General features: G+C 36.3%; 1 protein-coding gene across 2 annotated transcripts in view; it reads left to right on the top strand.

The window, feature by feature from the left end:
- Nucleotides 1–15,162, top strand: part of PAPOLA (poly(A) polymerase alpha) — a 44,190-nt gene extending 29,028 nt beyond the window's left edge. The window contains exons 15-22 of one of the 2 annotated variants that reach the window (XM_054161873.1): nucleotides 1,558–1,667; nucleotides 4,353–4,474; nucleotides 5,969–6,111; nucleotides 7,255–7,352; nucleotides 8,041–8,261; nucleotides 8,604–8,669; nucleotides 9,926–10,000; nucleotides 12,812–15,162. In XM_054161873.1, the coding sequence (XP_054017848.1) occupies nucleotides 1,558–1,667; nucleotides 4,353–4,474; nucleotides 5,969–6,111; nucleotides 7,255–7,352; nucleotides 8,041–8,261; nucleotides 8,604–8,669; nucleotides 9,926–10,000; nucleotides 12,812–12,907 (931 nt within the window). In that variant the 3' untranslated portion in view covers nucleotides 12,908–15,162. Of the gene's footprint in view, nucleotides 1–1,557; nucleotides 1,668–4,352; nucleotides 4,475–5,968; nucleotides 6,112–7,251; nucleotides 7,353–8,040; nucleotides 8,262–8,603; nucleotides 8,670–9,925; nucleotides 10,001–12,811 lie in introns of both variants that reach the window. The other variant, XM_054161872.1, reaches the window with a different exon arrangement.
- The last annotated feature ends 255 nt before the right edge of the window (nucleotides 15,163–15,417 follow it).

Below are 15,417 nucleotides of genomic sequence, written 5' to 3'. Positions count from 1 at the left end.
AATTAACATTTTCATAAAGTCCCAAATAGATCAGTTTTTAATGACAGCATGTAAAAGCAAACAGTTTTAAGCTCTTTTCAAATACTCTTTGTAAAGTCAAATATTTTTTATTCTGTATGAGAATGCTTCAGAGCCAGAAAATAACTTTAAGGATATAATGTATTTATTGCATAGTTTCTTGCTATCAGTGCATGTTAGCTAGTATGTCTTAGCTGCTGTTGCTTCATCTTCTAGCATCACTTGCAAGATACTTTTAATTATGAGGCAGCGCTGAGAATTGGGTAGAACACTGGGCACAGTAGAACTGAAATCTTTAGTACATAAGTATATTTAATGTTAGTAAATCTAGCAGTTGAGATGCATATCATTTAAACTTGGTAGGGGATGATACTAGAATCCCTTGGGATGTGGAAACACTGGAGAGAATACCTAGCACTTAAAACTGTTCAGGATTATATAGGCTTTTCAGTTCCTTCCCCCCTTTGCCTGTCCTTCCTTCTTGTTCAAAACAAGGGTTGAAGGTGTGTGGGTTAGAAACTCTTTTTAAGACTTTATTTCTAGATAGTCCTGTAATTAAATTGTAAGGAATCATATTTTTGTGTGAAGTCTGAGAATGAAGAAGAAATTTTGGTCTTCACTGGGAATATGGGAAGAGCTTTGTTTACCTTCCACATAGGCTTTACAGACATAAACTACTTCAAGTGATGATAAGGTTTTATTTATTTATTTATTTTCTTTTAAAGCTGTATGCAAAAATTACATCCATGTCCCAGGTGAAATTGGACAAAAGCAGGCAATACCTCTTCAGTGAGTGAGGGCAGCTAGGTCTGCCTGCATAATCACAGGCTTCTATTAGCTTTTCCTTGAAAGGACAGTACTTTTAGGAAAGGTCATTTTCCCAATGTAAACAACTTATTTTCCTCACCTGCTGTCCTAAATTTGTTGATTGACTGAATGCAAAACTCTATTCTTAAACAGCCTCACTGGGAAAGGACACTTGAATTAAAACATAAAACACCTTCAACTGCTATAGAAGTGTTACACTGTGTTCTGTAATAATACATACATATACATATATATAAGATGAACTAGTATATTCTGTGTGAAGGTAAGCTGTAAAAGGGAGGCTCTTCTTACCTTAAAATCTGCATTTTTGAAGTCAGTTACAGATGAGAAATTTGAGAGTTGAATATGAATTTAGGGGACAGTTGTTTAATTAGGGAACATTATATTCAGAGTTGGGTGGTAAAGATTTGTCCTGTTTCAAATCTATTTCCTTTGCAGTTGGTTAATTGTAACTCCTAAAAATGAATCTCTAAAAAAGCACAGTTGAATAAAGTAATCTATTGATGATTTTAGTTCATTGTTTGCTGAAGATAGACGTGTCACTGTTTCATGACTTCTTGTTGTATTGCGAATGTAATGTTTTTTTGGTCAGCTTTAGCTTTTTGGATTTCTATGGCGATCTTCCCATTATGTCTTTGTGGAAGATAACTTACTATTCAGTTCTTCTCTCACTGTGGTGTAAACTTCTTTGTATAATTTTTTTTTTTTTAGGGAAGAATACCGTACAATGTGGGTGATTGGGTTGGTGTTTAAGAAAACTGAAAATTCTGAAAATTTAAGTGTTGATCTTACCTATGATATTCAGTCATTTACAGACACAGGTGAGTTGCCTTCTAGATGTTCTGATACTAATACATTTGTTCAAGCTGCTATCTTTGCTCATAATCTGCTCTGTTTCAGTAGTAGAATTGTATCTAGACAGAGTAGAAGGATTTGGCTAAGGAGTTTGAGGTTTCTAGACACTTAAGGCTAATTGGTTTTGGCTTTTTTTCATTAAAAATGATTAAAATGATTCACACATCTTCTCTTGCTACATTATATTGTGATCTTTATTAAACTGAAAAATTACATATGAACTACCTAGCTTAATCTCATTTTGGCAGTGTGTGTATTTTAAATGCTACTACTTTATGAAACTGAATTTATCAGTCGATTAAAACTGAGTATCTAGGGGATTTTTAGAACAAAATACCCTTTATTCCACAGCATTTCATACTAGTTAGTTACCTGAGTAACTAACTTTCATGTCCAGCACTTGGTGCAAGAAACCTTTTTGACTTTTTCCAGTGTTTTCCTGGGCCAGTGCTATCCTGGGGCACATTACGAGGAGTATGTCCAGCAGGTCAAGGGAGGTTCTCCTCCCCCTCTGCCCTGGTGAGACTTTACCTGGAATATTTCATCCAGTTTTGGGCTCTCCAGTTCAAGAGGGGCAGGGATCTATTCAAGAGAGTCCAACGAAGGGCTATGAGGATGATTAAGGGACTGGAGCACATGCCCTGTGAGGGGAGGCTGAGACACCTGGGGCTGGTTCTATGCCCCTTTATCAGTCAAAGGGATTTCTGTTTTCTTGGGAGGTGCAATATTCCTTCTGGGTTATGAGGATTGAAAGTGTAACTATAGATTCATCTTAATTTTTGAGAATTTACAAAAGGTATAATAGCGTGGCTGCTGCTTTGAAGGAATGAAGAATCTATGAATTGCAGTTCCTTAGTCTTCAAGCAGGTATTTCAATAGTCAGATTTTTGGTATGACAATACTAAAACATGGACTTACACCAAATGTGATTTACTTGCACTAAAATTAAAATCTGAAATTTGCCTAAATATTTGCAGTTTTAAATGAAGTATTTCATCAAAATCACTGTAGGCTCTATGATACGTAGTTTTCTGTTCAGTTTGTAAATACACCTCCAAAGGTAGGCAGCTAGCAAACTATGTCTGTTTATATAGTGTAGGTTTCATTGTCACCTCAAATTAATGTGGGTATGTCTTCACTGTTTTTAATCCATCCTGAAAACTTGTATGTCTTGTCTTTTGTAATAGATCCAAAGATTTTATCATAATTACTGAAGCAATTTCAAGGATTAAATTGGAGAATGGCTTGCTGCTTAGTGGGAACAGGGGGAAGAAAAGAGACTGAAAAAGTGGTCTAGGTTTTCCTGGTAGTGAATCTTTAGTATGACCTAATGCCAGGAATATGGAGTGCTTTAACGATGTCTGATTTTCCTGAGTGTGCCCCTACCTTAGCTGTAACTTGTCCAGTCTTTACACAGGGACTTCATGAACTTTTTCAATACCAAGAATTAGTGTAGTAGGCTCTTCAGTATGCAGTATTCATTGACCTTTTGATGTCTGTCTCTTAACAGAGTTAATTACATGTTCACAGACCACTCAAAATTCACAGACTACTTAAAATTTGCAGAACAGACAGTGAATAAGTGAGATACCTCTTAAGTTTTTGTATTGAAGACCTCCATTTTTTTTTTTTCTCATGTCTGCCACAGCATTCAACTTTGTGTAGAAAGTCAGTGTGAAAGAAAACTGAAAGTGGTGGGGGGTTTTTTGTGTGGGTTTGTGTTGGTGTTTGGGGTTTTTTTTGTTTGTTTAATATGTCTTTACTTGAACCCAAGATGTTGTGGTAGCCCTGTACTGGCACCAACTGTTTTGACTCAACAGAATCAAATTTCTGAGATATTTATAATAGACAAAACAAAGAATCCACCCCAATGATAATAAAGAATCCCACAATCAAAACAGGACAAAACCCCACAAAAACCAGAGAGCAAAGCAACCACAGCACACAGCAGAAAAAAGCAAATATAAACATAAATCACTTGTGTATAAAGTGTATCACAGTATATTAGAGGTTGGAAGGCACCTCAAGAGATCATTGGGTCCGACCTCCCTGCCAAAGCAGGATCACTTAGAGTAATCTGCACAGAAATGGATCCAGGTGGGTTTTGAAAGCCTCCAGAGAAGGGGACTCCAAAAAAATGTAGTGGGTATCTGAGTTCCCAGAAGGATTTGTGTTATATTTGCTGGCACACAAGCGTGCAGCTCCTGAATGAAAACAAATTAGTTGTGGAAGCTGCGTAATAAAAGCTGAATCAACTATGAAGAAAACAAGTTTTATGTAAATACTGTAATTCTTGGGAGGAAGTCTTGTTTCTGCCATTAGTCTCTTTGAGACAAAATGTGGAATTCACTTCAGAGGTAGAGGTGTTACTGCTAAAACTTGTTAACAATGGAGTTTAGTGAACAGCATGCTTGCAAGATATTTTTCTTTGGAAATGGGTCGCCTGTTTCCAGAGTAACATTGTAGCATTTGTACTGTCTGGCAGGCATCATGGGTAGTTCACTTTGTTCTGCTAGAAGAAGAAAGCACTGTGGTTTGTTTTTTTTCTTGAGGGTAATAAATGTTATGAAATGCAAATTGCTTATGCCTTGGCAGGTAAGTGGACTGTCCAAAATGCTTCAATATGTCTTAATGTTGTTCTAATTGTGTAGTTTATAGGCAAGCAATAAACAGCAAGATGTTTGAGATGGATATGAAGATTGCTGCAAGGCATGTGAAACGTAAGCAACTTCACCAACTCCTACCTAATCACGTGCTTCAGAAAAAGAAAAAGGTAAACTTGACTAATATTTCAGAGTAGTAAAAATACAGCTGAGAAATTATTCCTTGGCTTTTCAGGTTTACCAATCAAAGAACTAAAATCTCATATCAAAAAGCTTAATTTTACCTGTATAAGTATTGTGGTCTCACTGGACTGTTGTATTACTAGATGTGCTACATATAATAGATTTTCCAGAGCATCTATGCATTTAAAACAGAGCAATAATAAGGTTTTAAAGCTCTCTTGCTATTTTAGCATGCAGGTCACCTAAAGGAAGCCATCTGCAACAATACCAACAGAACAATCACTCAATTCTTGCTATCTCCACCTTTTCCCTCATAAGATGTTATTACATAGATTGCAAGCCTTCATGTAGAAGCAAAATAAGAGTGCTGAATTGTTGCTGCCTGTTTGTATCTCAGACAGTACTCTGTTCCTGTAATTGAGGTTGAATACTTTGAGGATAATTTAACGCAAAATATTCTTCAACATGAAACCTGCCAGTTTTTGGTATTCTCTTTTAATTAAAATATCTAAATGACAGTTTTGACATCAAAAAGTTGTCCATTGCCTAGCCAGTATTATTTTCTCTCCATGTAGTTTACTTGTGTGGCTGTACATACAAATGGTGGCAATGTTTTTAATTGAGCTGTTGCTTTGGATGCAGTTTACTTTCAGTGAAGACAGGAAGAAGGAGGAGCATTGAATTTAACAATTTAGTCTATATTTCAAAATTCCTGCTCCTTCATGTTAGTGTAATCTGAGAACAATACAGGTTGGCTTGTTTCTGTGAATAACTTAAACCACTTAAATAGTCATGTTTAGGTATATCCAAATAATATGTTTTATTACTATAGCTGTTTTATATCAACTGCTTTTTGAATGAATAGGAAGCCTTGTGTTGAAACCAACAATAAATCTGCTTGTAATGTTTCAGAGGATAATGTAAATATTAAGTGATGCATCTCTTTAAGTGGGACTATGTCAGAGGAGGGTTTTTCTGATCTACTAAGTGCAAATGAGTACCTTAATTCTTTGTATAAATTGTGGGTTTGATCTGCATCAGGATTACTTTGAAGTTTATGAAAACAGTATCTGTAAGCCCACAAAAACAAGGAAACTTGAAATTAAGCTGAAAAAACAATCATTAAATATAATAACAGTTTGTCTTAGTTTTTGAACATCATTGCTACAGACAATCTGAATGTGGAAATTTAAATGCTTTTAGTTGAAGGGTAGTGGATTATTTACATGTAAAAGTCTTTTACAATTGTTCATTTGTTTTACATTTTTTAATGGTCTTACCTTCCAAGGGTGTTTTTTTTCCCTAAAATCTACTTAGATGTAACTCTGTTTAAGACACACATGCATTCTTGGTTCACAATGAAAGTTTACAGCTGTTAAATCACCTCGTTTGGTTTTCCTTTGCAGATTTTACAGCTAACATTTTTGCATAAGTTTATTAGTCTCAAATTATTTAATATTATTTTTTTATGTGGATTGCAGCATTCGACAGAAGGGATCAGGTTGACTGCTCTGAATGACAGCAGCCTAGATTTGTCTATGGACAGTGATAACAGCACGTCTGTGCCTTCGCCTACTAGTGCTATGAAGACGAGTCCATTGAACAGTTCCGGAAGTTCTCAGGGGTGAGTATTGAAGACTTTCAGTCCTGTTGGTGCTTTCTAGTTTTGAGTTACTTGTGTTAAAAACTTAACCAAACGCTGCGTATGTGAGATACCGCAGTTACCAAAGTGTGAATGTTTGAGCTGGCAGAAACTTACTTCTACTTTGAGCACTAGAGCAGGGTTAGATTTTGAGAATAGGGAGCATGGCTTTGGGCTTCAGATAAGCAGGTAGGAAGTTGGATAAAGATGCTTACAAGGAAGAGGCAATGTGAAAAATTAATGGCACTGCAGTAGGGGGCTGTTGAGAGCAGATAATTGAGGTGTGACAGCAAGGAATATTTATGCCAGTTTTGTATCAAAATCTGTGTCAAGAGTCTCATGTTTGTCTGTCTGATACACAGAGAAGTTAACATCAATCTCCTGCAAGTGTGCAATGTTAGAAGTATGTTATGGGATGTTGTATAGGATAAAATATTTAAGTTCTGTAAATTTAGTCATTCATTCTGACAAGTGCTCTTTTACTTAGTCTTCCTTGGTAAATCATTTCCAATAGTTGATGCCACTGACCATGCTATTAAAACAATTCTGTGACATCCAGGATGTCACACTTGAAGTAGAAATCAAACCTGTTGATTTTAGGTACATACTGCATACCTGTTTCTTGATGGTGGGGAAAAAAAGTGGCATTTTTGTCATGTGTAATCCCAGGCTTTTCCTTGTGAAATCCAGACTGAAATAGCCCTAAGAGTGTGCATAGATTGTAGACTGGCTTCCTATTCCAGTTCTTCCAGGCTGGTTTTATTCCATCCTTCAGACAAATTGCTAAGTTTTCTCTTGGACTTCATTTAGGCAGATATGGCCTTTAAATTTTGGCTTTTTTCATGTAGCTTCTTACTGATCTAAAAAACTGTCTCTGAAGTTACTCAGATGAAATACTTGAAATGGCTTCCTTTGCTCAGTTTTGATAGTAGATTTTCAGTGCTCATTTCTGTCTTCCTCCTGTAACGTAGTATTGTAAGTATTGCTCAGGATTTTACCAACATTAGTCAGCTATGATTACTGGCCACATGCATGATGTAGTGAAAGGCAAATTGTACAGCATCATAGCTTTACTGATGTTCAGCATTTCATTGTTTTTTTTTTTTTCCCCTCCTGTTTTAGCAGAAGCAGTCCTGCGCCAGCTGTAACAGCATCATCTGTGACCAACATACAGGCTTCTGAAGTCACTGTGCCACAAATAAATTCCAGTGAAAGCTCAGGGGGTAAGGAAATTGCCATAGAATATTGTTTCTGTTGATTTACTTTTAACATTTATAAAACAGTATGTCTTCCAGTTTGAGCACTTCTAACATATACTGTAATACGTTTTTCTTGATACACAGATGTAACTAATTTCTTTAGGACTTTGGAAATTGTGGCAGAATATCTTGTGCTTCAGTGTGTGTTTGTTCTTTTGTTCTTAGGGATTTGTATTTGTCCTTTTTCAAAAGGATATATGGAATGTCATATCTGTCTGATATTCTGTGATGACTTAATATCTGTTATGGCATAATCTGAGCCTGAGAAATGACAAACTTCAAGTGCAGATGAAAAAGGGATATCAGATTGCTCTTGGATTTGATTTAAGGCAGTCTTTATCAATGCATATATATGGCGGAGTACAGAAACAGAAAAACCTTTTTTGGTATAGAATAATAATAGCACATATCATTGTCTGGGTTAGTATATTCTGCTAATAAGCAAGTTTAATTAGACCAAGCAGAGTGTCATTGACATGGGTACTGTGTATGCAGACCTGCTCTTCCAAACAAGATGCTTATACCTCTACTGTGGCATTTGTTGCCTACTTGAAACCAGTGGTTTTGAATAGAGGTGAAAAATACCAGTGATTGTAGTGAAACAGTTGTGTATACTTGGTTATTGAAGTTTTTAAAATTTATTTATCCATAGGTACTTCAAATGAAAGCATTCCTCAAACTGCCACACAACCAGCCATTTCTCCACCACCAAAGCCTACCATCTCTAGAGTTGTTTCCCCAGTGTATCTATTAAATCCATCACCGAGAACTTCAGGAAATGTTGCAACAAAAATGCCTAGCCCTGTCATAGCAGTGAAAAGGACATCTTCTCCCCATAAAGAAGATTCTCCCAAGAAAATGAAAATTGAAGAGGTATTTGAGATTTTGAGATCATAACATAGCAATGTCCAAAACTCTGAATATTATTTCATCTGCAGAGTGCTGATTCTCATATTCCAGGTTTCAAATATTTTGTTCAATGAAATACGTATTTTCTATTCTGATTGAGTTGCTGCTTTTTGTATTCAACTTGCTTAGGTGTTAGTGCTTTTATTATGCTGATATTCATCACATGACAGATGTACTGCATTAGCACAAATGCTTAGATTCTAAATACTTGTCTGAAAAGTGATTTTGTTGTTGATGGTTGGTTGGTTATTAGTATAACATGCTAAGTCTTACAACTAATTACATCTTTTTGGGTTTGCATTTCAGCAGGATGAAATGAGTGAAGAGTTGAGCTGTACAGATTTGAATGAGCATGAAAAAATGGAAACTAAGGTATCTATGCCTAGACCATACCATTTTGCTAATATTAATTGGGACTCTTCCTTGTTTACCCCTCTAGGAATGACTAAGTGTTTATAGAGATACTGTACAAACCAATTGTAGTACTAGTGATGCTGAGCCTGAGCCCATGGTCACTTAAGACACGGATTCCTTTACTGGCCATTCACGCAGTATTATGTGTAGCTAAAAAATTAATTATTGTAGTTAAATTTTGTAAATCAGGTCAGGGATTTGTCTACATTTGAAAAAAAAAATCTCTCTGCATTTCAATCTCAATGTATGTTACTTAGCTGAACAGTTATCCTATGTATTTCATTGGGATTTTTGCATGTTGGGCTGAGAATCCTAGTTAGGTGCTGTCTTGGTAACTTTTGAGATTAAAAAAAAAAAAAAACAAAAATTCAAATAATGGTAAATAAGTATTTTCTGACTGTGAAGTCAGTATGAAGTTAGAGCATGCTTCTTGGGGGCTACCAGAGATTCCAGTGCACCCTTCTGCTGTCTTGTAACCCTATCACCAAAAACAGATCGTCTGGATGCAGATGATTTTAAAAGAGATAGATGATCCTATTAGCTTTTGTTGTCAGCCTCCTCTAAATCTTACTGCCTTAATATAATGGAAGGAAATGGAGGAATTAATTAACTTCTTTAACATAACCATGGGCATATCTCCATTGAATTCTATACCTTTTCATTAGGGTATGGTTTACTAAATAGTACAATTTTCAGGCCATTTTCATTAAAATGTACCACTGTCCTGCTTTATCCATGAAGCCTCATTGTTTTACCTGAAACGGTCTCTGACATTAATCTGTTCATCTAGGAAACTAATTCAACTCATTCATATAACAGGAAAACTTTTCAGGCAGAGTGTCGAAAGGAGTGGAAAAGCAGTTGAATTTGCAACAGTAGCTTTTTCATGTCCTTGACACTAGACTTTTTTTTTTCTTTAATGAGTGGAATGACGTGCAATGTTTTCCTATAGGATTCTGTATTAAAAGTGTTTAGTGGCTAAACAAGTGACAAAGGAGAAGTGATGTATCTTGTGTTGATGTCAAATTCCTACATTCTTCAGTGTGGTGATTTCTGTTAGAAAAGGAGGGATGTCCAAGCAGCACATACAAGATACTTGCCTTTTAATTTTGCTGTGTATGCAAAATTTAAGGCATTCTGCTTAATGGAGTTCTGTATGAACAGCTTTTGTAATTGGAAGTGCTGTAACTGTGTTAATGCTTTTGGGGTTTTAGGAGCAACCTGAGACAGAAGCGAATGTTAATTCTCAAACAGAAACTCCTCAGACAACTTCTCTGCAAGCTCCTCAGGTATGTTTTTAAAAATGCCACCTCTCTATTCACACTAATATATGGTGAAAACACTGGCATTAAAATGAGTCCAGATATTAAAAATAAATGTATAATTACAAATATAAAGCCACTGTATGGAAAGTTGCTTGTTGTTACTGTCACAATTTTTGTGTTTTAGATGGTCATTGATCTTATTGAATGTGCATTGTAGCTAAGCATGTATGGCTTGCCATACAAACTGACCGAAGCTGGATTCGTTCTTCTGAATTGTGCCTTCAAAGTAAGGGCCTTGGTTTATTCCTTTGTGCTTTGCACATCACAGAATAATCCTTTCTAACAAGGAAAAAGTGCTTTAAATAGCTGCTGCTCAAGGATATCCTAACAGAGGTTGATAAAATCACAGTATCACCAAGGTTGGAAGAGACCTCAAAGGTCTGGTCCAACCTGTCACCACAGACCTCATGACTAGACCAGGGGATGGTGACTCCACCACCTCCCTGGGCAGCCCATTCCAATGACAAATGACTCTCTCAGTGAAGAACTTTCTCCTCACCTCGAGCCTAAACGTCCCCTGGTGCAGCTTGAGACTGTGTCCTCTTGTTCTGGTGCTGGTTGCTAGAGAGAAGAGACTGACCCCTTCCTGGCTACAACCTCCCTTCAGGTAGTTGTAGAGAGCAATGAGGTCTCCCCTGAGCCTCCTCTTCTCCAGGCTAAACAATCCCAGCTCCCTCAGCCTCTCCTCATGGGGCTTGTGCTCAAGGCCTCTCACCAGCCTTGTTGCCCTTTTCTGGACACATTCAAGTGTCTCGATGCCCTTCCGAAACTGAGGGGCCCTGAGTCTAAAGCATAACTTCAGATTCTGATACTGGGTATGAGAGAGCAGCTGTAGTCTTTTATACAACAGAACAAGAGGACACAGCCACAAGCTGTGCCAGGGGAAATTCAGGCTTGAGGTGAGGAGAAAGTTCTTCACAGAGTTATTTGCCATTGGAATGGGCTGCCCAGTGAGGTGGTGGAGTCACCATCCCTAGAGGTGTTCAAAAAAGGATTGGACATGGCACTTGAAGCCACGGTTTAGTCATGAGATGATGGGCGATAGGTTGGGCTTGATGATCTCTGAGGTCTTTTCCAACCTTATTGCTTCTATGTTGCTTCACTGTAGGTATTACAAACTATAAGGAGGTCTAGAAAAATAAACATTAAGAATTCTGTGGCATTCATTTGAATTTTTGTTCCTACTGTTGTCACAACTTTAGAGAACACATCTTTGTTTTACTGGCATTTATAAGCTTCTCTTAATACTTTACTGATCAATGTTTCACTATCACAAGGCATTTAATGAATATTTTACTCATTAAATTATATGTAGTAAAAGTATTGTTTGAAAGAGATACTGCAACAGTGCTAATGGTATTTGTTACCAAACTTTCCCAAGTATGAGCAGTACTGAATAAAGGCACCAAAATTGTTTGGCAAAACCACCAGATGTTATGTGGGCACTCTAAACGGCTTCAGGGAAATTTTTTACACCAAGTTTTATTTCTTCTATTGCTGAGGAATGATTATATGAAGCTTTGTGGCTGGTACTAATTGTATACCAGTAGTCTGCAAACTGAAAAGAATGGTGGACTCTTCTGTTGTCTTTTAATATTCTTGTTGGCTCTGTTTGAAACACTGTTCATATTGCAGGAAATAACAGAAACTAACTAATATAAACCGGCTTGGTGCTGGTCAGCACCAACCAGAGTGGGCTACTTGGGCTGGTGGGAGGAGGGAGATTAAAGCTGTTTTGCTGGGAGTCCTTGTTGGCTTGTGCTTTTCTCCTGTACCAGTCAATTGATTTCTTTTTAAAAAAACAATTAAGAACAGCCATTTTAGTGGTATTTCCCCCATGTATCAAAGGTACTTTATATTAATTTTGCATATTTATGACATCAGGAAGCATTTTAGGATAAATCATGGGAAGTAATGCCTAATATCTGGGTTATTGAAATAGTAAATAATCTGTCCCAGTGGAAGAGAAATACTTCAGTTTAACAAAAAAACAAAACACCGTCCCCCCCAAAAAGCCATAAAAACAACCACAACAAACCACTCCAATGGCCAACAATAAAGGCTTGTTAAACACGTGAGAAATAAGTGAATTACACTGAATCCTGAGAGTGTTCCTCTTCTGTGTTTTTCTTTTATTTGGCTATTAATTTACGTACACTGAATGGGATTTAAGTCCTCCAAGAGAGAAAAATGTGTACACATTATTTTCAAAGTGAAATTCCTAACACAGTCATAGCACTGTTTCAGATTTCATCACACTTTTCCCACATATATCTAAACCAGTATGAAAAGTTGTAAAGAGCTTTTAAATGGGCTGAAATAGGACTGTATTCTTGACATTGGTGACAGTTTTTCATCTTTTTTCTGTAAGGGGCTGAGGCTTCACACGGAGTAGTTCAAAGAATTTTTTAAGTACTAAGCATGCAGATCAGATAGAGGGCACCAATCAAACACCCTTATGTGAATAGTATGTCTTATGGTAATAGAGGTTATTAGTAGGCTCAGCCTTATCTGCAGCTCTTCCGAATTTCTTAGTTGTCGAAAAAGGAAATGTGCACCATGAAAAAGATTCTTGTATAAATTTTCCATAATAATGGTGGTGTAGACAAAGGAAATACCTGCATCTATATTTGTAATCTGTAAGTATTGTTTTCTTGGTATATTCCTAAAAAATCCTTTAAAGATCTTGGTTGTGAAAATGAGTGCAAATTACTACAGCTCTTTTCTTTCTATATTTAAAAAGTTAAAATACAACCAAACTTCTTCTCTTTTCAGAAAACACCCAGTACAGACCTTTCAGATATTCCTGCTCTCCCTGCAAATCCTATTCCTGTTATCAAGAATTCAATAAAATTGAGATTGAACCGGTAAAAACAACCTCAGGGGTCCATAAACAGTACCTGCCAACTCAACCTGTTGTCTTCTAATGCTAGAAAAAAGAACGGAGGGTGCAAGACTAGAACATAATTGCAAATGGATTTAGATATATTTTGTGCACTTCCCTTTCTGGACTAATACCACCACTTGACTGGAAGTCCAGGTTAGTATGTGAAGCCAGGAGTACAATTAATGTGTTAGCAACAGTTGTATTAAATATTTTGAAGGATTACTGCCTTTAAAAACATGAACACTATTTGTAGCCATATTTGACATTCTAATTGAATTTGTTTGATGCATTGTTTCAAAATTGAGATAAAACTGGCATAAGAATCCCTTAAACACACTTTTATGTACTTTTTTTTTATTGGACTAATTTTAGATCTTCAACTGAAACTTTTGTTTTATCAGTCTCTTCAGTAGTAATCTGCGAATTGGATGAAGTTCAGTGATATACTGTACATTGAACACAAAGTGTATAGTATATCTAGTTCAACTGTCATCAAGCAGCAGTAAGCCTTTCAAATGAAATGTCAGGTCTTGAGGTTATAAGACATTAAGTTGAGGAAGTAATTGGGAAGTTCTGGTGTTAGTGGGACATGATTAAGATGTGTTCTACTTTTATTTATAGGGTTGTTTTAAAGTGCATACAGATCAGCAATCAAACAGCAAATAAACTTTTTTTTGGAGCTAATCAAACTACTTACTCCCTTTTTCATCCCTTTTTATTGGGAAAAGCTTTTGCGTTCACTATGGAGAGGTTTTTTGCAGCTTTGTATCCACCGTATAGGACAATAGTTAGTTATACAAAATAAAAGCAAGCCATGTACTCATTTGGGTTCCCCCTTACCTAATCATAATACCTTGTGGCCTGTAGGCACAAATGAAAAGTTTTGTCCCTTGACTGAAGTGGTTAATTACATCCTGTGTGCCTGTGAAATATAACACCTGTGTTGATGGCCTTTGAGTCACTAAATCTAAGATGATTTTTGTACACTCCATAAAAGTCCTGTATGCATTAAAAAGTTTCAGATTTTAAATAAAAGAAAAATGTTTTCCCTAAGAATTTTAATCTCTTTATTTTTAGGTGGCTCATCAGAAATAGTTTTACCTACTGAGTAACACTGAATTTTTTAAAATCACATTTCTAGTAAGCACTTGCCATCTAGTAAACTTACTCCTACTCCTACTTTTTGTTGTTGTAGTCGTATCAAAAAAAGTAACAACCTTTTCTTTTGAAAGAACTAAATCTCTCATGGCAAAGAACAGCAGTATTTGAGGAACATGAAGGATACCAACAGTAATAACAGATGTAGATAACAAACTTCATGTTACTATTGCTTAAGTCTGAAATATGTAGGGTGTCAAATCATACTTCCCATACTTTGATTAGCATGTTTTATGAACTCCCTTCTCCCATTGTGCTTCATCCTACTACACGTGCATCTTTCATGTTAAATTACTTACACTCTTGCCCTTGTCCTTCTAAATTAATTCTCCAAAGTCAGAGTGTAGCTTACCTTTTACTTAGGCTGTGCAGTAACTGAAGGGGTTTTTTTTGCCATTTGTCTAAGATGTCTAGTATACAATATTTCTCTTTTCCTTGCCCTGTGCAGCCTGCTGTTGTCCACCCCCCAAAGAAGGTTATATTAACAGTTGAAGTGTACAAGGTGTCTGTGTATTTTGTGTAGCTATGGAGTTTAGATCGAAATTGCCAGGCACAAATTTAGTCTTGTCATTTTGTTTACACATCAGAAGATCTTTTTCATTTTATTAAACGTTTCATGTAACTGCACCCAAGTTTTGCCAAGCTGGAAACTTGGAACCTTTCTGTATAGTGACTTTTTAATTCTAATTTTCATAACCTGGAGATCAGACTGTTGCTTTCGCATGATGTACGTAGTGTCTCATGACTGGAGTTTGCTTTGTTTTATAGTATCTGTACTCCTTGTATTTTTCAAGAGCTATTTTGTAAACAGATGATGTATTTCTCCATTGAAAACACAATAAAAAACAGCACAATCCCATAGTTGTCTGCTTTTTCTGAATGTATAAAATTGATTTTGCTCTCTTAATTCAAACTTGGCTCTTAAATTTTCCACAAAACATGGTGTGGCTTAAAAGAAATGGTACGTAAACAAATGTTCTCTAAATAAACATGGTGTTAAATATGGGAAGCGGGAGTAACACTCATCTGGGTGTTGAGTTCTAGTCTGCTGAAAGAAAAGGTTGTGGATTGTACAGTGGCAGGGGCAGAGTTTGTATTGCCAAAAAGATTTAAAAAAACCCCAACAAAACAACAAACAACTAAGATCATCCATTCCTTGTCTCCTGATTAGGAGTCCCTTTCACAATCTTGAAATTCTTAAAAGCTGACAAAACTGGAAGAAATGTGTGCATTAAAAATTTGAGGCTAGATTGTTTTTTTGGGAAGTTTGTATTCCGTTTTTAAAAACATTAGCTGTAACAGTTTGGGTTTCTTACACTTGCTTTTATTGCAAGTG

Source organism: Dryobates pubescens, chromosome 5 (assembly GCF_014839835.1).
Source record: "Dryobates pubescens isolate bDryPub1 chromosome 5, bDryPub1.pri, whole genome shotgun sequence".
Classification (NCBI taxonomy): domain Eukaryota; kingdom Metazoa; phylum Chordata; class Aves; order Piciformes; family Picidae; genus Dryobates; species Dryobates pubescens.
Note: the sequence above shows the minus strand (reverse complement) of the source record. Positions and strands in the feature narration are given on the sequence as shown.